This window comes from Plasmodium gonderi, assembly GCF_002157705.1.
Source record: "Plasmodium gonderi DNA, contig: Chr09, whole genome shotgun sequence".
NCBI lineage: Eukaryota > Apicomplexa > Aconoidasida > Haemosporida > Plasmodiidae > Plasmodium > Plasmodium gonderi.
In genome coordinates, this window is record NW_021628934.1 from 1,348,165 (window position 1) to 1,371,945 (window position 23,781).

At 30.0% G+C, this 23,781-nt stretch overlaps 6 protein-coding genes across 6 annotated transcripts; 1 reads left to right on the forward strand and 5 right to left on the reverse strand.

Annotated features, from left to right (window-relative positions):
* Nucleotides 1–363: 363 nt before the first annotated feature.
* On the reverse strand, nt 364–825 carry PGO_092770 (RNA-binding protein; the record flags this gene model as incomplete). The annotated part of the gene is made up of 1 exon (XM_028687865.1): nt 364–825. One exon carries the CDS (start codon nt 823–825, stop codon nt 364–366), a length of 462 nt encoding a protein of 153 aa, XP_028543666.1.
* Nucleotides 826–2,719: 1,894 nt separating this feature from the next.
* On the reverse strand, nt 2,720–4,957 carry PGO_092780 (hypothetical protein, conserved; the record flags this gene model as incomplete). The annotated part of the gene is made up of 1 exon (XM_028687866.1): nt 2,720–4,957. The coding sequence occupies one exon, from the start codon at nt 4,955–4,957 to the stop codon at nt 2,720–2,722; it is 2,238 nt and encodes a 745-aa protein (XP_028543667.1).
* Nucleotides 4,958–6,452: 1,495 nt separating this feature from the next.
* Nucleotides 6,453–9,277, forward strand: PGO_092790 (hypothetical protein, conserved; the record flags this gene model as incomplete). The annotated part of the gene is made up of 6 exons (XM_028687867.1): nt 6,453–6,679; nt 6,917–7,064; nt 7,390–7,521; nt 7,673–8,005; nt 8,655–8,786; nt 9,074–9,277. The coding sequence occupies 6 exons, from the start codon at nt 6,453–6,455 to the stop codon at nt 9,275–9,277; spliced, it is 1,176 nt and encodes a 391-aa protein (XP_028543668.1).
* Nucleotides 9,278–9,629: 352 nt separating this feature from the next.
* On the reverse strand, nt 9,630–11,366 carry PGO_092800 (hypothetical protein, conserved; the record flags this gene model as incomplete). The annotated part of the gene is made up of 1 exon (XM_028687868.1): nt 9,630–11,366. The coding sequence occupies one exon, from the start codon at nt 11,364–11,366 to the stop codon at nt 9,630–9,632; it is 1,737 nt and encodes a 578-aa protein (XP_028543669.1).
* A 475-nt stretch (nt 11,367–11,841) lies between these two features.
* PGO_092810 (hypothetical protein, conserved) lies at nt 11,842–16,777 on the reverse strand (the record flags this gene model as incomplete). The annotated part of the gene is made up of 2 exons (XM_028687869.1): nt 11,842–13,889; nt 14,029–16,777. The coding sequence occupies 2 exons, from the start codon at nt 16,775–16,777 to the stop codon at nt 11,842–11,844; spliced, it is 4,797 nt and encodes a 1,598-aa protein (XP_028543670.1).
* A 2,040-nt stretch (nt 16,778–18,817) lies between these two features.
* PGO_092820 (hypothetical protein, conserved) lies at nt 18,818–19,591 on the reverse strand (the record flags this gene model as incomplete). The annotated part of the gene is made up of 1 exon (XM_028687870.1): nt 18,818–19,591. The coding sequence occupies one exon, from the start codon at nt 19,589–19,591 to the stop codon at nt 18,818–18,820; it is 774 nt and encodes a 257-aa protein (XP_028543671.1).
* Nucleotides 19,592–23,781: the final 4,190 nt, after the last annotated feature.

The following is a 23,781-nucleotide window of genomic DNA, read 5'->3' on the forward strand; positions in this document are numbered from 1 at the left end:
CCCTACACCCTTAACATTTTTACGATATTTCCCTTCGTCTGTTTTTTTAAACATTCCCACACATTTGTACACCTTCCCTCGACTTGCATCACACATAAATCGTTGCTTTGTTTTTCTTTGCCTTGTCTTGTCTTTTTTTTTTTTTTTTTTTTTTTTTTTTTTTCTTACGCATTTTGTTTTCTCCTTCTTTTCAGTTTTGCAAATAGGTTGGTGGCATACATTACCAAGCGGTCAAAGTGGGTAGGAGTTGTTCCATGGGGAAATGTCTCAATCTAGACTTCATATAAATGTGCACATAGAGAGGACATATGTATTACATATGATAATTATCACGTAGATGATTTATTTGCTTAATAAATTTGCTTATTTTTTCCTACTACCCTTTTTTTTACGCCTGACTTGAGAACTGATCGACTTCCTGAAGGAATATTTGGATGAGCGTGAAGGGGAAGAGCTGTATTTTGTACCATCTCTTAAATACTTTCTTTTTTCATCAATCCTTTCTTTATTCTCTCTTTTTGTATTATGTTTTTCATTTTTGTGCTTTTCTTTGTGCCTCATCACATGTTCATATTTTATCGAAACTGTTTTTCCATCTATCTGTCCACCATTCATATATTCCCTTGCGATTTTTGCGTCCATTTCATTTTCAAATTTTATTTTGGCGCATATGAAATTCCCTTCGTTGTTGTTTCCACTTAGTTTTTCATCATTTAACACAAAATTTATTTCCTTTAAATTCCCAAAGTGCATAAATATTTCTTTCAAGTGATCTGAGCTTACGTTTTTCGTTAAGTTATAAACGTATAAGCAGTTATCATTCATATTTCTTTCCTTTTTCCTTCCTCTTTTTCTTTATCTATATATCATGAAATTCTAAGACGAGGGTTGAACGGGTGATTTGGATGGGAATTAAAAAGGGCCAATAAAACAAAAAGTAAAACAAAACAGATTAATAAAAAAGGTGAATAAAAAAGGTGAATACAAAAAATTAATTAAATGTCATAACAACGCAGCCATTTGTACAGGAAATTTTCGCCCTATTTCTTTTATTTTTTACGTACATGTTATTTTTTATTTTTAGCGGAAAGAGGAATTTTACTTGCGTTAGGAAACTTGGTAAATATTTCATCCCCTCGTCCTCATTTGCTTATTCCTGTTGGCACGCGTGTTTACAAGTGTAAATGTAAAAAAATCCTATTTTGTACCTGATTTAAAAAAAAAAAAAAAAAGAAAAAAAAAGAAAAAAAAAGAAAAAAAAAGAAAAAAAAAGAAAAAAAAAGAAAAAAAAAGAAAAAAAAAGAAAAAAAAAGAAAAAACATTAAAATAAAATAAAATAAGCACACGTCAGTGTATAGAGGTATATATATATATGCTATAGTTACTATATTATGAACATGCAATGTTCTATGCTTACATGTACCTATAACACATTTAGTTAGTCAATAAAAGTGTACTCTTTCTTAATTGTGCAATTTGACGGAGATTTTATACGTACCCGTTTTTCATGAAAAAAGCACATAAGAAATGGGAGTACCAACAAAACTGGACTAGATATTTAAATCTTCTCTATGGTGTCCCGTAACACTTGGCTCAATACGAGTCATATTTATCATGCCAAGATTAGCACCCACTTTTTATTTTCCACACTTCACCACAAAGCCAAGCTTATCACCCACTTTTCATTTCCCACATTTACAGTATTCCAACCACTTTTTTTTTTTTGTTTTTTTTTTTTTTTTTTGTGTGTATCCTTCGAATATCACTCGAATTCAGATCACTAACATTTCATAAACGATTTTATGACTTATGTAGGTATTTTCTAATTATATATATCCTTATGAGTGCCCTATTCTCTATCTAAATCATAAACATGTCATTTTTTTATATCACACATCTTCATGAAATTAATATCCACTATCGAACTGCATTGATTGGTACAGCTCCTTATAAAAAAGGTTCCCCAAAGGGTGCCAAAATAAACGCAATAAAAAATATGTACTGAAATTCAAAATTTATTTTATTTTTTTTTTTTTTTTAAATTTCAAAAGTGATCTTAAAAACAATTTCTTCACATGGGACAAATAAAGCAGACGCATATATATACGTAATGACAAAATATGAATGTATTCATTTATTGTGTATATATATATATATATATATATATACATACATACATACATACATACGTAACATATAAAACATATACCCCTTGCGGGCAGTGCTTATCAAGGGTTGTAACAAATGGCAACACACAAAGTGAAGACAAAAAAAAAAAAAAAAAAAAAAAAAAGGGTCTGACTTATGGAAAATGCCAAAACAAACACAAAAGATAAAAATGGAAGGGAAATAATGTTTTTGATAAGTTTCACAGAGAATTATCTAAAAAATTTCCAAATCAACAAAACAAAAGAAAAAAAGGGACGGGAAATGAAGTTCAAGAAAAAAAAAAAAAAAAAAAACGAATGAGTATATAAAATGCTTCTATAGAAACATATTTGTTACTAAAAATGTAAGTAAAAATATGCGTAAAAATATGAGTAAAAGGCTTCATGTGTAAATGTGGAAATATGTGCACAAAGGTTTATAACTCCATGGAGATTTTTTTTTTTTTTTTTTTTTTTTCCCTTGTGGTATGTAAACTTTGTTCTTCTAGTGTATTATATATATATATAAAATGAGAAATCCTCTTATATATATTCATTTCTATTTCTTGATTTCACTTCTTCTTTTTGGACTCACGAGATGATTTCGAACCCTGGTGTGATGTAACAGCCTTGTCTGCTGGGATTACCTTGAAATCCACCTTTTTATACAAACAATATTGCACCAAAAAAATAAGAAAAATTATATCATCTCCGAAAGCATTCCACTTGTGCACATCAGGCATGCGGAGAATGAGGACAAATAAGTCATCCATAAGTGCATATAAGAAAAGGAAGAAAAAGAAAAATACGGGAGTGTGTTGTACAGTTTTCGTGCAATAATTTCTGACAATCTGTGGGCACATAAAAAGAAAATTAAAAATGTATGAACAAATTCCAACTGTGTGAATAATGAAAGAAAAAAGGGAATCATATTGAATAAACATGAAATTGTAAATACAAATGGCTATAACTGTACCGATCATTACATTCACAATTTTCAGTTTAAAATTTCTTTCAATATCTTCGACAATTGAATATTTCTTATTTCCACTTGCTTTGTTACCCTTGTCTTCATTGTTATTACAATCATTGATAGTCTCATCGTTTGTGCTATTACATGTAATATGTACATATGGATAATCTTCCAAAATTTCCACGTCGTAATGATCAAGTAACTTCCATAGACATATGGCGATTTTGGCGGCACAAAAGATCATGATAATTTTACACTTGTTTTTATTTTTTAAATATAAAAATATGAATAAATTAAATAAAAATTTTAAATGAATAGCATTAGTTGAAAAGGAATATAAATTATTGAGCTTATTCCAACTTGTTATATCAAACAGTAGAGCTATTAAATCTATTATCAAATGGATGAGACAAAGAATACATATAATAAGACACGTGTAAATATTACCACAAAGATGTATTACTACACTATCTAAATCGTATGAAGTAATTTTATATTTGTCCTTCACATAATTTATGTTAAATATTATTATATTGAACAGATTAAAATGAGGATAACTGATTGGGGAATATTCGATTTCGATTTCATTTTCGTTTTCATATTTGCTATTGTTCATATTTATACTCTTGGAAGTATTTTGATGGAATTTTTTTTTTTTTTTTTTTCTTTCATACCACTCATTTCCATTCTCTTCCTCCATTCCGTTTAAAAGTAATTCGTATTCATCTTCAGGTGTTAGATGATTATTAAAATAGGTTGGAAGTAAATACTCACTCCTTGATTTGTCCAAAAATATGTTAGAGAAAAATCCAATTTTATTTATATTTATATCGTTATATTCTACAATTGGACCAAACTTTAATTTTTTGGGAATGTAATAATTCTTACGTTTTATTTTTTTCACTTTAACTTTTTTTTTATGTGCTTTTTTCCTTCCCTCTTGGGTCCCTTCAGTTATTTTGTTATTCTTCTCTTCGTCTACCTCTGTTTCTTCTTCTTCTTCCTCCTCCTCCTCCTCATCCTCGTTTTCATTTCGTTTGCTTGACTTGTTATGGCCTTCCTCATTTTCCTTATTTGTCCTGTTTTCTTCATCTGCTGCATCTTCTTCATCTTCCTCTTTTTCGTAGCTATCGACTTCGTCATTTTCATCACCATCTTCATCGCTATCTTCTCCGCCATCTTGACCCCCATCTTCATCGACATCTTCTCCTCCATCTTCACTTCTCTCCTCATCATAATCGTTATCATATTCTTCTTCACCAAAAACATGTTCCCATACGTATTTTTCATTATGGGTAGATTTGCTCTTCATCCGCCTTCTCTTGGTTATTAAACTTGTGAGAGATCCATGTCTATACAATTCGTCATTCACATATGTTATTATGTGTAGATAAATGTTTTTGTTCATTTTGATTAACCTTCTTGGAATAGTTAAATTGACAGATGGGTACTTATTTTTCGTAAAGAAACTCCACCATTTATTCTGTTCATTAACGTGGTTGTAATTCCAATCATAGGAAATGTTGGTAAATTTATGAACGTTAATAAAATTTTTATTTTTTTTGAGGTATTTTTCTTTTTCATTCTCGTATTGGTTTAAGTCTATATTTTCTTCACATGACATGTATAAATGGTAATCTATTTTATCATTTTTTTTTAAAAAGTTTTTAAAAGGTTTAAATATATATTTCTGATCTAAATTCACATTTTCCTGTCCTTTTGTGCCCTTTTCCCCACCTTTTGTGTAATCATACACAGGTGTTCTTACATTTTGATAAACGTAATATAAACAGTACAGAATATAATAACATATTATTCCCACTGAAAATTTTAGCATTCTTCAAGGCATTGTTTTTGTTTGCTTCAATGAAAAAGCAGATTGGAAGAGCGATTAATTTCGCGCAAAAAAAGAAAAAAAAAAAAAAAAATTTCGATCCAATAAATATAAAAATATATACATATTCCCACACACATGCACAAGCACATAAGAAGTGAAAACAAAATATATCCTCTCTCTCTTCTCTCTGAATTTTACGTGATGAATAATTTACACTACATGCGAAGAAAAAAAAAAAAAAAAAAAAAATTAAAATATAAGAACAAACGGAAAATAAGCAGAGTAGTTTTCAACTCTTTGAGAAGAATCTATAAAAATGGTGTGTATAGGCGAGTGCTCGTAAATATGTATATACATATATATGCATTTATGCACGTATGCACGTAGGTACTCATAATGATAATAATTTCCTTTCAACAATACACTCTCCCCATTTTTTTTTTTTTTTAACTCATCTGAAGACACGATGTTGGAAATGTGTTGATTTTCCTTTCGGAATAGAGTAAACTTTTTTTTTTTTTTTTTTTTTTTTTCTCTTTATCTTTCTCTTTTTTTTCCCATTTTTCCACAAAAAGAATTCAGTTTTAGGGGAATTTTAACAAAGTGTCGCGTGGCTAATTTGATAAAATTGCAAGTGGGTTGTAAACGATTTTACAATTCCTTTGTTTTTTGCGTTGTGCCTCTATCACAATGAAATATTGTTAGTAATATAGTATATTATGGCAAAATATAACACTATATAGCATTCTAACATGGTAACATTTTTGTATTTTTACCAATTTGCCACTGCTTCATATGTAGCACAGTAGTACGGTAGCACTGCAACACTGTAGCAGTATGTGATACAGTTTTGTGTTTTTGCTGAATTGCCAAATTTGCCGTTTTACATTCTCGTTCTGCGTACTTTCCCCCTTTTGTGATTTTTTCATACGACTTTTGATATTTTTTCTCCTCACTCTTTTTCACCGCTTTAACACAACAGTTTTGGTTATTTATTTTATATTACATTTATATTAATTTATTTTTATTTTATTTATTTATTTTTTTTTTCCTTCACAAATAAGTGCTTCATTGTGCTTTCTCTCCCACATAAATTTATACATAGCACGCAAAAAAAAAAAAAAAAAAAAAAAAAAAAAGTTATCGCCATTACAGTTACACATAAAGCACACATTATAATGTACATAGAAATAAGTGAAGTTATATACACTTACACATACAATATATATGTTTATATATACTCCCCAATTACAATAAACAAGTAAAATACATGCTACATATACTTATGCACCATTTTTCTTCTTCTGGTGGAATTTTTTTTTTTTTTTTTTTTTGTGTATGTGTGTGTGTGCTAAATTTTTAGTTGAAAATATACCACAGCAACAGCTATAGATGAACTTTTTTTTTTTTATCCACATATTTCCCTCCTCTTTGTGACAATTCAACTTCCCCCCACCCCAGGCACCACTATAATATATCTTGAACAAAATAAAAGATGGAATTAAACATTAACGTCAAAAAAGAAGAAGAAAAAAGTACGCAAATCGAAATAAATAATATAAATAGAATTATTTTGAATATTCTATGCACAGAAGCAATACGAAAGATAAAGTTTATTTTGCATGTACTAAGGGAACTCGTGAAAAAAAAAACAAACATTTTACATGTTTACATAACTCATGATATTGACCACTTGTCCACGGACAACAGGCGCAAGAAAATGTAAATAATTAGAAAGACAAAAAAAAAAAAAAAAAGGAAAAACTATAGCATCTTCCCCTTATTTCACACATAAACATGTAAATCCTTGGTGCACGCTAATTGTCCATTTCAGTGGTGTATGCTGTTTATGTATGAACATACCTTCAATGACGTGACAAAATTGTTGCATGTTAGGTCTACTTCACGAAACGATATAAATATTAACAAAATAAAATAAAATAAAAAAACGCTTTGCAGCTTCAATACCCTACAAGAGGAAATTGAATTATGTGAAAATGAAAGTGACTACATAGTGATAAAGAATAAAATTGAGGGATACATTAACTCCCTTAGTGAGACCAACGAAATATTATGCCAAAATTCCCCTACCGATAGACACATCAAGGTTACACGGAAAGGAGAAGAGGCAGCAAAAGGAATAAATAAAATATAATAAATAAGTCAATGAATTAATATACATACATATATATATGTATATATATATGTACATGTATACAATGTGCACATAATATCTAGGGCCACTTTGCCTACGTTTTTTCTCCCTCTGGAATGATCATCAAATGCCCATTCGTACATAGCACATTTGCTCAATTTACCTCGAGAAAGGGAGAAGAGAGGTGTACGCGAAACAACATTACTGGAATTATTTCATTCCTTGTTTGATATTTGCCTTCATTTAATCCCCAACTCTCCATTCCGAATTTAAATAGGAGAATAGAAATAAAATAATCCAAGATGGTTCACTACTTCTCAACGTATTCTTAAAAATGAAAAGGCTCAATTTTTTTTCCGTGCTGAAAGCTCTGAATGAATTCAAGGAGGAGCAAAATTTACTTTTAAATGTAACTATGCGATAATTGCTTTTACTAAGTTTATTTGTTTAAATTCGTTTTCATCTCTTTGTCTATGCAAATGAGCTTATGTTCTGTCAATTGATATGCTCAGGACTAACCGTTATTCTTTCCCCCTTCCACCAATGCTACTATTCCATAGCTAAAACAAAATGTCTATCACAAAAAGCAGATTGTGCAGATCCTAAAAGAACAAATCAAAGAACAAATTGAAACTACAGAGGAAAAAAAAAAAAAAATTCAAGAACAAATAGAAGAAATCGAAAAAAAAAAAAAAATCTTTTTTGTAAAATCCATGCTTTATTATATTTACAAGAAAGAATATGTTCATGCGAATGTATCAAATCATAACATGAACATAAATTTTAAGCATGCATTCACTAAGGAATCAAAAGAAAAGATGGAACGGGAATTGAAAACGTACGATAATATTAACGATTATATAAAGACCTTCCTGAATAAAAGAAACGACAACGTAAGTGCACACACGAACGCATGAACGCTCGCACGAAACACACACACACACACACGTGCCCATGTGTACATATAAAATCATATTCCACAGGTGCCACGTGAGCACAAGGTGCCACGGGAGCACAAGGGGGTGGGGGGGGGGGGGGAAAAAGTATTAATATGCTTCTACTACTCTACAGCTACACATACAAAATTCACCATTTTGTATATATCATCTTTTTATATTGCAATTCATATACAAGTGTATACAACGTTTTATGAATAACGAAAAACTGGATATCGAATATTTTACATGTAAACTGATCAGAAATTACTCGTGTCTTTCTTTCCATTTCGTTTGTATATACTAGTACTTATCCAATTATTGGAGTGGGTCTTAGGGGGCACAACAGAGCAATAAACACATGGGGGGGGGGGGAGGGAGGAAAGAAATAGATAACGAAAATTTGCTTCTTCTACGTCTTTTTCTTCTACGTCTTTTTCTTCCACTTCTTTTTCTTCCACTTCTTTTTCTTCCACTTCTTTTTCTTCCACTTCTTTTTCTTCCACTTCTTTTTCTTCCACTTCTTTTTCTTCCACTTCTTTTTCTTCCACTTCTTTTTATTTATTTTATAATATTTTTTTTTTTTTTTTCCACCCCCTTTTTGAAGCTACAAAACATCCATGATGAATTAGTTGAATACTACCAAAAGGAAAGATATAAAAGGATGCAACAGCTGGACGAGACAAAAAACGAATTCAACAATTTGCTCAAGGAAATTCAGTTGAAACAGGAAAAAATTGTACGTCCATGGAACTGAAACATATATTGCACGTGTTTATTTGTGCGTGTGTTTTTTTTTTTTTTTTTTTTTTTTTTCTGCAAACGCAAGTATGGTAGTTATCGTTATTCTACAATGTTGTGTATGCATACTCATTTGTTTAAGTGAAGAAATAATGTAAAAAAAAAAAAAAAAAAAAATTATATCCATATTTTGTCATACTCAAATTGCAACATTACCCTTTTTCATGTCCATTCTTCTTCTTCTTCTTCTTCTCCTCCTCCTCCTCACCTTTCTCTTGCATTCAGATAAAGTACGACGAAGTAAATAAATTACGAGAGGAACAAGAAAAGGAAAAAATGAGAAATGAGATTGACGAAAGGGGGAATTTGAAAAAGCAAAATGAATATATCCTATTTCTGCAGGATATAGGGAGGAACAAAATAAAAGTTTATGATGAGAGGAGAAAAAAAAAACTAAAAAAAAGCGCAATGAAAAAGCAAAAAAAATAGAGATATTCTTAAAGGGATTGGGAATTACCCACGTCTCATTTGATATGCCTCTTGAGGAGTCTCTTGAAGAACCACTTGAAGAACCACTTGAAGAACCTCCTGAAACACCAACAAACGGTTCAGCCCGCATTGCAAAGGGTTCCAATAAAACTTCTTCAGATTTCCATTCCAAAGTACATCATTTGTGTGCGAAAACGTGCATATATATGTGCATATAACTTGGATAAAAAATATCCACAAAAAAAAAAAAAAAAAAAAAAGATATTTAATTTAAACACTAGGTTTCATGCACCACCAGCAACCCCAACAGAAAAAAAAAAAAAAAAAAAAAAAATGTATCAAGTTGAAAACTTCAGGAAATCAAATATACATAACCAGAGTACATAGATATAATGTTCATATACATTTTTTTATGCATATCAGATTTTGGAATTACGTCATATGTGTACAAATATCTTTTTGTTCTTTTCCCATTTTTTTTTTTCAACTGGATGGAATTCTTCAGGTTATCTCCATTTAAAATACCATTCGTGTGTGTAGAACATTCAGTGGTACCATTTGAGATGATATCAGTTGTACTTACCATATCAGCGTCTAACTTTGCAAGTGAAAAACCCGAATAAAACGAATTGTGAAAGTCAACCGTTTTAGTGTCTAATAATTTTCTCTTCTTAACATCAGAATTATTTTCCAAGTTGCAGTTATTATTCATTTTTTTCGTTACAATAGTACATGTCCCATGCTTTCTTATTCTTTTTATTGATTTTTCCTTCTCGTCATATGATTGACCACATGAAGAAAACATACTCCTTTGATATTCGAAATCTGCACCTGTGCTAGTATTTATGTCATAATTGTTGGTGCCATAATTATTGATGTCACAATGGTTGATGTCACAATGGTTGATGTCACAATGGTTGATGTCACAATGGTTGATGTCACAATGGTTGATGTCACAATGGTTGATGTCACAATGGTTGATGTCACAATGGTTGGTGTCATAATTGTTGATGTCATAAGTGTCGGTGACATATGCTCTGGCACCACTATTTGGTCTCATTTGCTCTTGTTCCTTATGGACATGCATTGAATTTCCAACCGATGTAAAAATACGTTGATTATTTAAATACTCTTCAAAATTCACTAAGAATGAATAATAAAAATGAAAACTTAAAATATATTTAAAAAATGGATCATCATATATTTCTCTTTCCATCTGTGTATTCCAGACATGGTTTTTTATATGGTTGCGCGAAAGTGTTTCATTCGTATTATTCAGAATGCTGCAATATTTTCCCTTCACATTGTTATGGGCATGATATAAACCAAAGTTTTCTATATATATATTTACTTTTTTTTTATCTTTTACAAATAAAAATGCCAAATTCACAATTACAAAATCGTATTTTTTATCTTCATTCAGTTTATACAATATTTTCATTAAGCTTTCCTCCTCTTTTTCGATGTACTTTATATGGATATTTTTCAGCAGGTCTTTAAATTCTTTAATTGTCACTTTTTCTTTCATTTTTGGATCAAAATGGCTTATTTTCTTCAAAATTCCCTTTTTAATGTCTTTCACTCTTTCGATGTTCCACTGGATCGCCTGATTCGTCAGTTCCTCCAACGGGTCAAGCTCCTTCTCCTCATCAATTCTGTTCTTCTCCTCATCCATTCTGTTGTTTCGCTCATCAATTTTGTTGTTTCGCTCATCAATTCTGTTGTTCCCCTCATCATTTCTGTTATTCTCCTCATCCATTCTGTTGTTCCCCTCATCAATTCTGTTGTTTTCCTCATCAATTTTATTGTACCGCTCATCAATTCTGTTGTTTCGCTCATCTTTTTCACCCCCTTGTCTCATTTTCCCCTTCTGATTCAATTGCCCATTCAGGAATTGCAAGATGAAGTTAAAATTTGGTGGAAACATTTCAGTCAACCTTTTGTTTGTTAAATATAACACTTTTTTTTTCTTTCTTTTTCTTGCTTTTCTCCCTCTCATTCTTTCTTTTAAAACTTGAATGATTACATCTAGTACGATGAATGTATTGAGTGTTGGGACAGCAGTATTATCACACAAAAAGCATTTCATTCGTCCAAATAACTATGGGGGATATGCATAATTTGTGTGTACATAACAATAGTGGAACACACCAGATTGTGATATAAAACAAAATGTCCTTTTATTCTATTTGGAGATTATCAAGTTAATTAATTATGCGTGTTTTTAAAGTAATAGCAAATATATACCACACAGTGTCATTTGTCAGGTAAAGAAGAAACAAAAAAAAAAAAAGTTCTCTTTTATACGAAAATGAATTATATAAAATGGAATATGCACATATGTGACGTTATCTCAGGTAAGGTGAACTTCAACACAAATTGCACTGATTTAAAAAAAAAAAGAAAAGAAAAAAAAAAAAAAAAAAAAAAGGAGATTTACTATTCCACCTCCCTCCGCCCCCACAAAGTGTGGGCTTTTCTTCCTCCTCCCTACTGACACATGCAACAATGTTCAATTTAAAATAGAAAATCCCAAATGACATATTTGCCTCTTTTAAATAATATTATTCAAAAAATAAATGGAAGAAATAATTATAAATGACTGTATTTTCAATATTAACATTAGAAGTGGCATGCTTCGAATGATGATAATGTTGTTCTTGTTGAATAACGGGAAATAACTGATCCATGGAAATTTCTTTTATTCGTTTTTCGTTCAACAATTTAATCACAAATGAAGGAAACATTTCATGGTATGTTTCTTCATTTATGTAATTTACATTTTTCTTTCTAATGATTTTTTTGAAAATGTAATAAAACTGCAAAATGTTGTACAGGTGCCTATGATCCTTATTCTTCCCATTCTTGTGACGCAAAAAAAATTTTTCCTTACTCATTAATTTTATATATTTAAGTGATAAGGCTAAAACAGTGTACATATCCATGTGCAATTCACAGGAATTATTTATTTTTATATTTTTTTCTCTATCCCACCCCGTGGGGCTAAGACTGATTTGAATAACATCAGAGCTCGTATCAAAACTTTTGAATTTGCGATGATGTTGACAACTCCTTGCGTTTTCTTCGTTTTCCACGCTTTCCCCATTTTGTGACTCCCCACAAATTGTAGAATTGCCATTTTGCACAGCCCTCAAAGGAAGGTACGGTGTTTGTTTTTGTGTCTGTGTCTGTGTGTGTGTTTTTTTTTTTTTTTTTTTTTCCGAAGATATGGCAGAAAGAAACATGACGTAGAAATTTATACAAGATAAGAATTTTGCTTCTTGTATATATGCACGATCAGTCCATGCGCACAAATGGAAGGATGTGGAAGTTAAATTGTGTAAATTTTTTATACGCTCATTTGAGTAAGCGATGTAAAATGTTAACATGGTATAGGTAAATAAATGAAAGAGTTCCAAATTGTTGTTCAGAAAATCTTGACAATTGGTGGACATCAGAATAAATAATTTTTTACAAAAAATGAAGAAAAGATTTATAATTATTGATATGTCTAAATAATATAAAAGAAACCTTTTTATTAAATAAGATACCTTCTCTTGTTTGATGAAGTTAGCATTCAGATGGTTCATTAAATATGTGATATTCTTTAAATTATAAAATATATATGAACTTGTGCTTATGTGCACTAATTTTGTTATTGTTTCATATCGATGATCCAAGGATAATATATTTTTCATAAAACAATTCATTTGCAAACATGCTGTTAAAAATTTGCACATATTTTTAAAAAGGTACAAATAGGAATACCCTTTCTCAAAAGCATGACATGGCATACTATCTTCATTTCTTGTTATTTTTTTTTCTTTACAACTCTGAGTTAAATAAAACAAATTCGTTATTTCAGATACATGAAACACTAACATATCAATTAACTTTTCATCAAAATAGTATAAATTCACACAAGAATTTGTAAGAAGAGCTATATATTTGAGACTTATTTTAACCTTTTCATCTTCAACGCAATCATTCGATTTTCCATTACTACTTGTTGTTGTTTCATTCCTTTTATACAAATCCTGTACACATTCCTCCAAAAATTTTATATCACCATCAAGGAGGTGAATAATATTTAACCCTTTCTCATAAAAAAAACATTTTAAATTGTTTTTATACCTATACAACCATTTAATTAAATCTCCATTTGGATGAGAATAATCTTCTGTTGTAACATTCGGAGGTCTTTTATCAACCCCTTCTCTTGTGTATTCCTTGTGTGTTATTCTATTACTTTTTTTCACCATATTTCTATGTCTACTTAATGCCTTTTTCTTCCCTTTATTTGCACACAGACTATAATCAACGAATAATGCATCATCTACATGGATTACTTTATTATCTGACGTCATATCAAACATCTCGGTTTTCTTATCCTCTTTTGATTCATCTATTTGATAAATTTTATTTATATACTCAAGTACTTTGTCTGATGTCTCTCCAAACATGTTGCTATATCTATTCAAGCATACATTTCGTAAATTTTTTATTTCTCTATATTTTGTTAATTGTAAATCATTTGAGAAATTCACGCCTTTTATCCTAACATGTCTCTTGGGGATCACCTTTTCCGTGTATCTCTCACTTTGGTACATTTCTGCAACGGGAAATTAGGCGGGGTGGAAAAGCGGCAAATTGGAAAAGCGGAAAATAGGAAAAGGGCAAAATGGAAAGCCGCAAACCGGGGAGGAAAAAATGTCCGATTGCGTGGGTGGGAAAAATTGGCCCACTCTTACCGTCGAAGTTCCTGCGGAAGAGCCTGCGGTTGTGCAGGCGAATTAGGGCTGGGTGAAAATTTCCGAAAATTTTTGCAACAATAGAGTTTTGTTTTGTTCTTCCTATCCTCTCGTGGGACCCTTCCTTCAGGGTTACACAATTTCCTTTTCTGGGGTTCTTAAGCAATTTGCTTTTTCGAAACAGATCCACGTTTAGGTACTTTAAACTGAGGATTTTGTCTTCTTCATCTTTTTCTTCCTTATGCAAATTTGATTTTATTTTTTTCTTTTTCAAATTTTCAAAATTTAATTTTTCATTCTCCGGGTACACGAATCGCATACAAGATTTTCTTCCCTCCCTGTGAGCAGAGCCCTGGTTCTGAAGGAAACGTTGGCACTCACTTTGGCACTCACGTTGGCAATCACTTTGGAGGCTGACTTTACATCCACTTTCATAGCCACCTCGCCTTTTGTCCAGACTGTGGCCACCCTTAATTTCATCATTTTTGCTGTAGCCCTTGGTTTGCTCTTTTGATGGAAGTAAATAGTTCATATCTGCACTGAGCTCAGAGGAACTTTTCTTCAATCCTAGCGTAGAATTTAATTCATTTTTAATTTTCTTAATAGTGTCATGTATCGTCACAAATTTGGTTTCCTCTATCCCTTGGTGGTAGTATTCTTTATGTCTGATATTGCATAGGGAAAAAGAATTAGTTAGACTACTACTCGTATCACGGTTCATAAGCAAACAAAGATTTATCATTTTGGATAGACGTATGAGTAACGGCATACTCCTGAACCCACATATTCCTAGATACAGAAACAAATTAAGATACATTTCTATGTACTCCAGACCATACGACAGTTTGTTCCCATTTGGAGGTTTTGCTATCTCTACTTTTTCTTCCATTATGTTAGAAATGTTTATTTTCATTTTGACCTTTTGTTCATATAAATGTAGTGGTAAATGAGACAATTCGTTGATAGCTTTCTTTTTCTGTACTCTTTCTCCACAATCATTTGGGCGAATCCCTTCTATCATGTTCGCCATCTCAAAATTCGTCTTTTCAAACGGGTTACAGTGGGAATAACCAGAAGAACGTCCTATATCGTCTACTTGCCTCTCATGGTTTGTGAAGAATGGTCTCCTCTTCTCAGATCCGTAATTATTATGTAATAACCCTTTGGACGAATAAAAATAAATATGTTCATTCTGCAAATGGGGACTTCGTTCCCGTTCGTTCGATATTTCCATTCGTCTTCTTCCTCCGCCTTCTCCTATTCCCACCCCCACTGCACCCTGTATGTAACGGTCACAGTTAAGAGTAGCGTGCCTCCACTTTGGAAAGTATGTACCCATGTCAACCTCATTATCGGGAGGCACAAATTTATCGAAAAGGAAATAAAAAAAACGTTCATCAAAATAATTTAAAAGTGTTATCATTTTTACAATGTATACTATATCTGCATAACTATAGTCATAAAAATTTGCACTTACAACAGTTAGGAGTTTTTTTAAAATAATCGTGTCTTTAAATTTTACTCTTTTTAACATTTTCAAAATAGGAATAACAGAATTTCGCGATAGATCTGATTTAAATTTATCTACATAATTTCGAATAAATACAAAAAAGGTTTGTTCCATGTGGACATGATTTTGTAGGAGGATATTAAAATAGTTAATGAAATTTACTTGACACATGGAATCGAAATGCCTTTCTATATTTTTATGAATTGTTCTTATATAATCAAAATTGTATTTATTATTTTCTTCATTTAGAACAATTTTTAACAAAAGAAAAGTATTTTTCAATGATAAATGACTTGAGTAATAACAACACATATATAGCAACGTATCGTATGTCTTATTCTTGATATTCCCCTTATTTAAAAAAAACAACACCATAATAATATACTTCAAATCTTTATGGTATGCATTCGTTTCTTCTTCAAGCATGTTAAAAATAAAGAAATTATTGTCTTGTATTTCATCTTCACAGTAGTTAAATAATTTTGTATATACATGTATATATTTCATAGTTGGGATATAATTAAGTATACTACAAAAATGGAGGTAATATGATATGTTTTTTTTGGATCCTTTATTTAGTTTACATAACCAGTAAAAATATTCACTTGTACATTGAAGGAAAGGTAAATTTTTATATTTCCTCTTAGAAAATATTTTCAAAATAAATAATATTTCATTGTCGTAAAATTCACGTATATTATTCATTATATATTTTGTTATAAATCTATACTTCCCCAAGTCATCATTCGGTTGCAACTGCTTTATATATTTCAGAATGTACGCTTTATTGTTGTATATGTTCTCTTCTGTCCCTATTACACAACCCTCGACCTTGCGCAAGTCGTCTAAACTTCTTTCATTAGTAATGCAATTATTTACCTTGTATAGTGATTCTTTTTTCATTCTAGTCCTTTCTTCCCATGGTGCCTTTTCTTCTTTTCCTTCTTTCATTCTAAGTTGTGCATTTCTTCCATCATCATGTTCTCTTGTTATGGAAGGAACTACCTGTGATGGAGGATCATTTCTCCACACCCTTTTTGGTTCTTCAAAAACTCCGTTTTTACATTTTTTCGATAATTCTTCCCTCTTCTTGGCTATTAAATCGAATATACTACTACAGTAGTTATCCTTAGTGGAAAAATGCAAAACCCACTTTTTAGCCCCTAGTCTTTTTCCCACTAACCTTTTGGAATCACACCTATTCGTGACATTTATTTGTGTTGTTACTAAATGTTTCATAATTCATTTGTACGCTGTTCTCTGTGTTCGACTAGTTTCTTTTTTTTTTTTTTTCTCTCTCTCTCTCTTCTGAAAAGTTGCGTTAAAAAAAAACAAAAAAAAAAAAAAAAAGCTGATCACAATAAGTTAAACTTATAAGGTACATACATACGCATATATGTGTAGATACGTATGGGTGTGCATTTTTTACATACCATGTAAGGTTTTTCAAACAATTTGTTTTAGCACCTTTACATGTACTGTGCAACCTCTATCGACAATTCGGTTCAGAAAATCTCCAAAGAGAAAAAATATAGAGAGAACATTCACACAAAATGGAAATGTTTCGACATCGCTATATACGACAATGTAGAGTTTCGACAAAAATTCATATTGACCCATCAAAATAAAATGCCCATAATTAATTAAATATCACACACTACTCCTCTCAACCCTACTTTTTAACGACTTAAGCGTAACAACGCACTTGCAATTGTATTCTTAACATGGATTAAGTATCATATAGATGTAACTCTTCAAAATTGCAACGGGTTAACAATTTGGGGAAAAAAAAAAAATCACCTGTCGTATATTTTTCCTACATTGAAATACAAAAAACTTGAGTTAGTGGGAGGAGTAAACATAAAGTTAACACCTGAAATTGTTTAAACAAAGTATATATCATTCCATTTTAATTTTATCTGTATACGTTGACTTAACCGATGTATTACGTGAAAAACACTTATCGAACAAAAAAAAAAAAAAAAAAATTTATACCCATTTTAAGTACTGAGAAAAGTATATGCAAAACAAATAGCTATAGAACAAGGGCTATAAAATGGGTGTACTTTATCCCATCATGGCAGAATTTAATGTTCAATTGTGGGGTTTCTTTTTTTTTTCTCAACAAAAGTCAGTTAATTTGTGTTGCGTCTCTTGTAAAAAAACAGTTAATTGTGCGTGAATTGCATAGAAGCATGCAAAGAGGGAAGTAGTACAAATTGGTTTACTTATAGATTGGTTGACGCACACATTGGCTGGCTCACAGATTGGTAGGGTTTTTTCCGGAATCTCGCCTCACAAAAGAAATAAAATATAATGTGTCGCATAGACGTTTTATAAAAGCATCACAAATTACAAAAACATAATTTTTGCTTCCATTGCCAAAAGCAAGAAGGGGAAAAAGTGGATCATAAGGGGACACATATATATATAGGATAGACAAAATGGAACAATGCAATATCCAAAGCAGAGCATCAAAACAAAAAGGGTTAAACAAAACCTAAACAGAAGAAGAAACGAAAAAAAATAAAAAAATTAAAACTCGAAAAAAAGAACATTTCTAAAATCAAATTTAACGTAAAATGAATTCCCTCGTTATTTGCATCTTCAAAATTCTAAGAGATAACAACGGAAGCAGCAACAACGGAAGTAGCAACAACGGAAGTAGCAACAATAAAAAAAAAAAAAAAAAAAAAGTACATATATATATGTGTGCAAATGTGTGTGAATGCACATCTATATATATATATATATATATGCAAGTGTGCGTGCAAAACGGGCCCACTTACGGTGCATTAGAAGGAGACACCAAATTCGCACCCATGGAGAGAAGGGTTGACAAATATGAAAACATAAAGAAAAGGGGGCTCATAAAAAGTATGATCCTTCCTGATAAAAAACACATATATAATATGCATACCACAGATATCGCAACTGTAATTTTAAACTTTTTACATAAAAATGTGAAATAGAAAAAAATGGTGTGAGAGAGAGACATGACAAAAGGAGAAATGATAATATGCAAAAGTTATCGCTTTGTATAGACAACTAATCATGGCGTTAAAAACATAAAAAATGCAAGGCCAATGATGTTTTAACGTCACAATTCAAATCGAAAGGTTGCTTTATCATTATCAATTTCTATGGGTAGACTTAGATAGATTCTTGCATGTGAACCCACAGCAGAACAACAGGTAAGAAGCATACAGGCACCAATATAATACAAGGAATATAATACGAAAATTTCATCGGTCAAGTATCAGGGAGATAATCACATCATTAACAACATGGAAAAAACTTCTTGGGCTTAATTTTTCTCTTGTTCACAGCAGGCATTTTTCTGATACTACATGTATGTTCCATTTGAGGAGTAAGACCACTCATAGGTTGCTTTTGATTCATCTGTTGCATAAACATCTGAGGATTATTCATATTTTCAAATATTGGCATCGAATATGGTAAGTTATTATAATTATTATTAGGCATCATTGTATTGAAATTTCCATTCGGGACTTTAAAATTATTTGAATATATCATATGATCTGTATCTGTTGTTCTTAAATTATTAACATATTCAGGAGGAAAATTATCACCTGCATTTTGATTCATATACATTAGGTCTCCTGCAGTGTTATAATCATCTAAATTAATTGGAATTTGATTAGGCTGAATTGTATTCTGTGTATTGTTATAATTCATTAAGTTTCTATAACTGTCAAAACCGGTAGTAGTTTCTAGGCATGTCTTCATTCCTTGCATGCTTAAGGAATCATTTGGATCTGCATGTATGACACTATTCATTGGCATTGTATTGTTATAGGTGTTTAATCCCTGATCTAATTTAAACTGTGGAATCATATCAGCTGGATACTTTTCTCTGTTTATCATATAATCACCAGAGTTGTTGTAACCATTTGTTAACACTGTTCCGTTCATCATGTAATTTGTGTTCATGCTTCCATGGCCCAAATCTGTTGTGTTCATGTCGTATTTCTTTTCCTCAGCAAGCCGGGAAGAATTCAAAACGGTTCTCATCCCATATGTTCCGTCCATTTTCATCGTTTTTTTTTTTTTTTTTTTTTAGTTCGTTCGTTTGATCGTACTTTGTTCGAAATGTAGTTAAAATTCGAAAACGAAAAGGTAATAGAGAAAAGTAAAAATGTATCAAATTCTTAATACAACAAATTTAATAAGTTCTACAAAAAAAAAAAAAAAAAAAAAAAACGCAAGCAGTTAAGAAGTGAAAAACATCTCTTGCATTTTTTTGACTAAACATCATTTGCAATATATTATTTTATATGAAACAAACTGGACATGTAGGTACATGTGTGTATATATCCATACATACGAGCAAATTTGCAATGAAAGGGTGCCAAAGAGTTGCGACATTCAAATTCAAAAAAAAATCTAAGTTCGAAAATGTATGTGTGTGGAAGCACGCTTGTGTACCTATATATGCAGCACAGAGTTCTTTCCTGTGGAAATAATTGAACACAAAGAACTAGAAGAATTATAGAAACAGTTTTTTTTTTTTTTTAGAAAAAGAAAAAAACGCAGTAATTGTAATGTGGCTTGTTTATTATAAAAAAAAAAAAAAAAAAAAAAAAGAAAAACATGAAAAACATGTAAAAAACAGGACAGGGAAGGCACAAATAATAAAACGAACTTTTTTCCTAGTAAAAAAGTTTACACATTTTCAACTCTGTGGACTCGTCTGGAAATAAAAATGGTGAGTTCTTATAAATGTCACAGAAATGCATAAATTAAATCATTTTTCAACAAAATGTTCTTTAGAAATTGAGTTGCTTTTAATATATTTCCACTCACAAATATATAGACAATATAATTATAAAGAGTATTAATTTTTCTAAGATCTTTGCACACACAAAAATTTAAAAAGAATTAATACACATATGTGTGATGCGTTTTTACAAGCATCATATGAATGAGCAAGGTATTTTGATCACTGTTTAAAAAAAAAAAAAAAAAAAAAAAAATCACCTTGTACACATAGTTAGCTTAAAGAACGTGTTTTTTTTTTTTTTCTGCCTCTTTACTTTTCATGGTATAATAGGATGTAGAAATATATGCTTAAAAAATAAAAGATGCATAAGTGAACAAATCTATAAATTTTCTTCATACATTTTTATTCTTCGTATTAGCGAAAATACATGTATAACTTGATATGACCTTTTTCTTATGTACATATGGTCTTAATTTACACTGTGACAACTACATTAAATACTTGCACCACTAGGGTATTCTTTAAAAAATGTGTATGCTCGTGCAGAACAGGTGCATGTGTGCATGTAAAACGAGATGACTGTTCATATAATTTGTTGTCATTTCTATTTAAATAGCCAAAGGGGGTGTAACATTTATACCTTAATTTTTAATAAATTCCTAGCTTTTTTTTTTTTTTTTTTTTTTTTTTTTTTTTTTTTTTTTGCAAATGAAAAAGCTACTTACTCTTAATACTTGTAGCTTTTTCAAAAATTTTTCAGAATGTTGGGAAATGTATTTATTACATAGTAATTTTAATCTTAGGTGTGTATTTTTTAAAAAGAATATAGAGGTTAAAAATGTTTGCGTAGAAAGTGACTTTGTATCTCTATAAAATACACCTATTTCAGTTCTTTTAAAATATATTTTTTCGCAGTATATTATGATAGCTGCATGCAGCTATTTTTACATTTTGCAAGGTGTGAATTGTGCAGAAAATTAAAATAATAATAGATGAGCGAAATACACAATGGGAGAAGAGCGATGCAAAAGGAAGAAAAATAAATATTTAAATCCTTCATTAGCACCTTAAAGAAATAGGTATATATGCAAGAAGTTTTATGGAAAACACTTGTTTAACGATAATTTGAGGTGACAACATAGGGTATATATTTTTTAGGGTTTCAAATAGTTAAGCATAAAAAAAAAAAAAAAAAAAAAAAAAAAAGTAAAATAAATAAATAAATAAATAAATAAATAAATAATATTTTACGAAATAAGTCTATAAAAATAGGCCCATTCGAAGTTTTCTGAAAATTCTATTTAAGGATCTTTAAAAATAAAAATTAAAGCATTAGACACGCTTTTTGTCAAATGTGTACACAAGCATAGTGAATGCGCAAGGCGCTAAAAAAGGACAAGAACTATTAGCACCTTTTTGAGCTTCCTATTATAAATTATTTTGCTTTTTAATTTCCATTTTTGCTCATTTTTCTTTATCGGTATTCTAGAGATAGAAGTTCTCAAAAAAAATAAAAAAAATTATTTTAACGTTCCCCTCTTTTATGTAAAAAAAAAAATAAAATATCCTAATGCTTTGTTGAACAGTAAGTACGCATCACTATTTTGAAATCATTTCGTGTTCCTTTTTTGCTATTTGTTAAAAAAGTTTTTTTATGAAGCATAAGAACAACAAATATTAACAAAGAAATTTTATAAAATATGCTCATTTAATGATCTACATGTAGATGTAGAAGTACACATGGTAATGTTTTTATCGGTTCATTGCATAGCCTGCAAGGGCTTATTATAACTATTATTTTTCTTTTTCTTATTTTCCGCTACTAATTTCCGTACATTTAAATATTTTATTTTTTACATTTGGGGAATGCTTATGGTATTGTTATTTTAATTTTTTTTCTTATTTTTCTTACCATTGTTTCCAACGCTTTTTATGGCTTTTTGTTATTTATTTATTTTTTTTTTGTTTTTGCCATTTTATATAATTATTCCACGATTTTATGTAATTATTCTACGATATTATGTAGTTATTCTACGATATTATGTAGTTATTCTACGATATTATGTAGTTATTCTACTATATTATGCAATTTTTTTTACCTTTTTTACCAGTTTCAACATTCTTCCCCACCTTTTATTTTGTTAAATAAAATGTGCACACATTTACACTCTGATTTTATGAGAAATCATCAAGAATAAAAAAGCTTTTTGACACTTGCATAAAAGCTTTTCATATATAATAATAAAGAATGAGTAAAAATGCTATGTAGAAGCTCTGGAAGAAGACCTAAGATACTTTTTTATATCATTCATGTTACGTTTGCTAGCCAAATGATTTGCATATGACTTATTTTTGCTGCTATGTACGACCCACACTCTATATATTTATATAAATATTTAAATACTTGCATATACACCTATGTATGTAAGCATTTGTTACATTTAGCAAAAAAAAAAAAAAGAAAAAGAAAAAAAAAGGACACATGCAATGTTTCAATATAAAACACATACTTGTAACATTTGAAATAAATATTTATTCTTTGTGTTCCATTTAAAAAAAAAAAAAAAAAAAAAAGTTTATTTTTTTAAATTCATACAAGCCCATTTTTCTTTATATTATTAAATGTGTAATTATAGAAGTGGAAAAAAAAGGGAAGAGGCACAAGTTTGGGCCACACATTTTCTGCTAATATATGTATGCAGAAAAATATATTATTCTTCCTATTTTTTTTTTTTCAAATAATTCATTTCTTCCTCTTCTCTATATTGTGTAGTATATAAAAAAAAATCTAAATAACAATTATTGTTGATAAATATGTTTACATACAAAAGTCTATATATTATTTATTTCATTAAATAGAAGTAGAATGTGTATTTTTTTTTTTTTTCCTAATCTAAGTCCATGTGTAAGACGCTTTGATTTACACAAATGTATATATATATATATATATATATATATATATGTATATACATTTTTGTTAAGTTTTTTTATTTAAAATTGTTCGTCTAGCAAATTTTCCCATTTTTTATTGAATTTTTTTTTATTGTACTTTACTTTTGCTGCAAAAGCATTTGAAGAAGTGCATAGTAGAGTTCACTTGTGCTGCATAATTATTTAAAAGTTATGTAGCAGACCACATTCAATATCTGAATCTCTCAAATTATTCTTACTCAGAACATTCAGAACCTGATGGGACAATTTTCCCACTGATAGAATGAACACATAGTGCATGTATATCCTGAGTAATTTTTTGTTTATACTATATTGTAAGCCTTTAAAAAAAAAAATAAATATATAATGTAATAAAATATGGTAGAATGAATAGGACAATAAATCATCCCAACAGTGGCAACACATAAATTTGTACACGGAAGTGTCCTTATCCATAATAACAGAATAGCTTATATATATATATATATGAAAAACTTTCGAATGCTTTTAATTATTAAAAAATACATATACCCCTTGTAAGGGAAGAAGACTAATAAAAAGTTTTAAT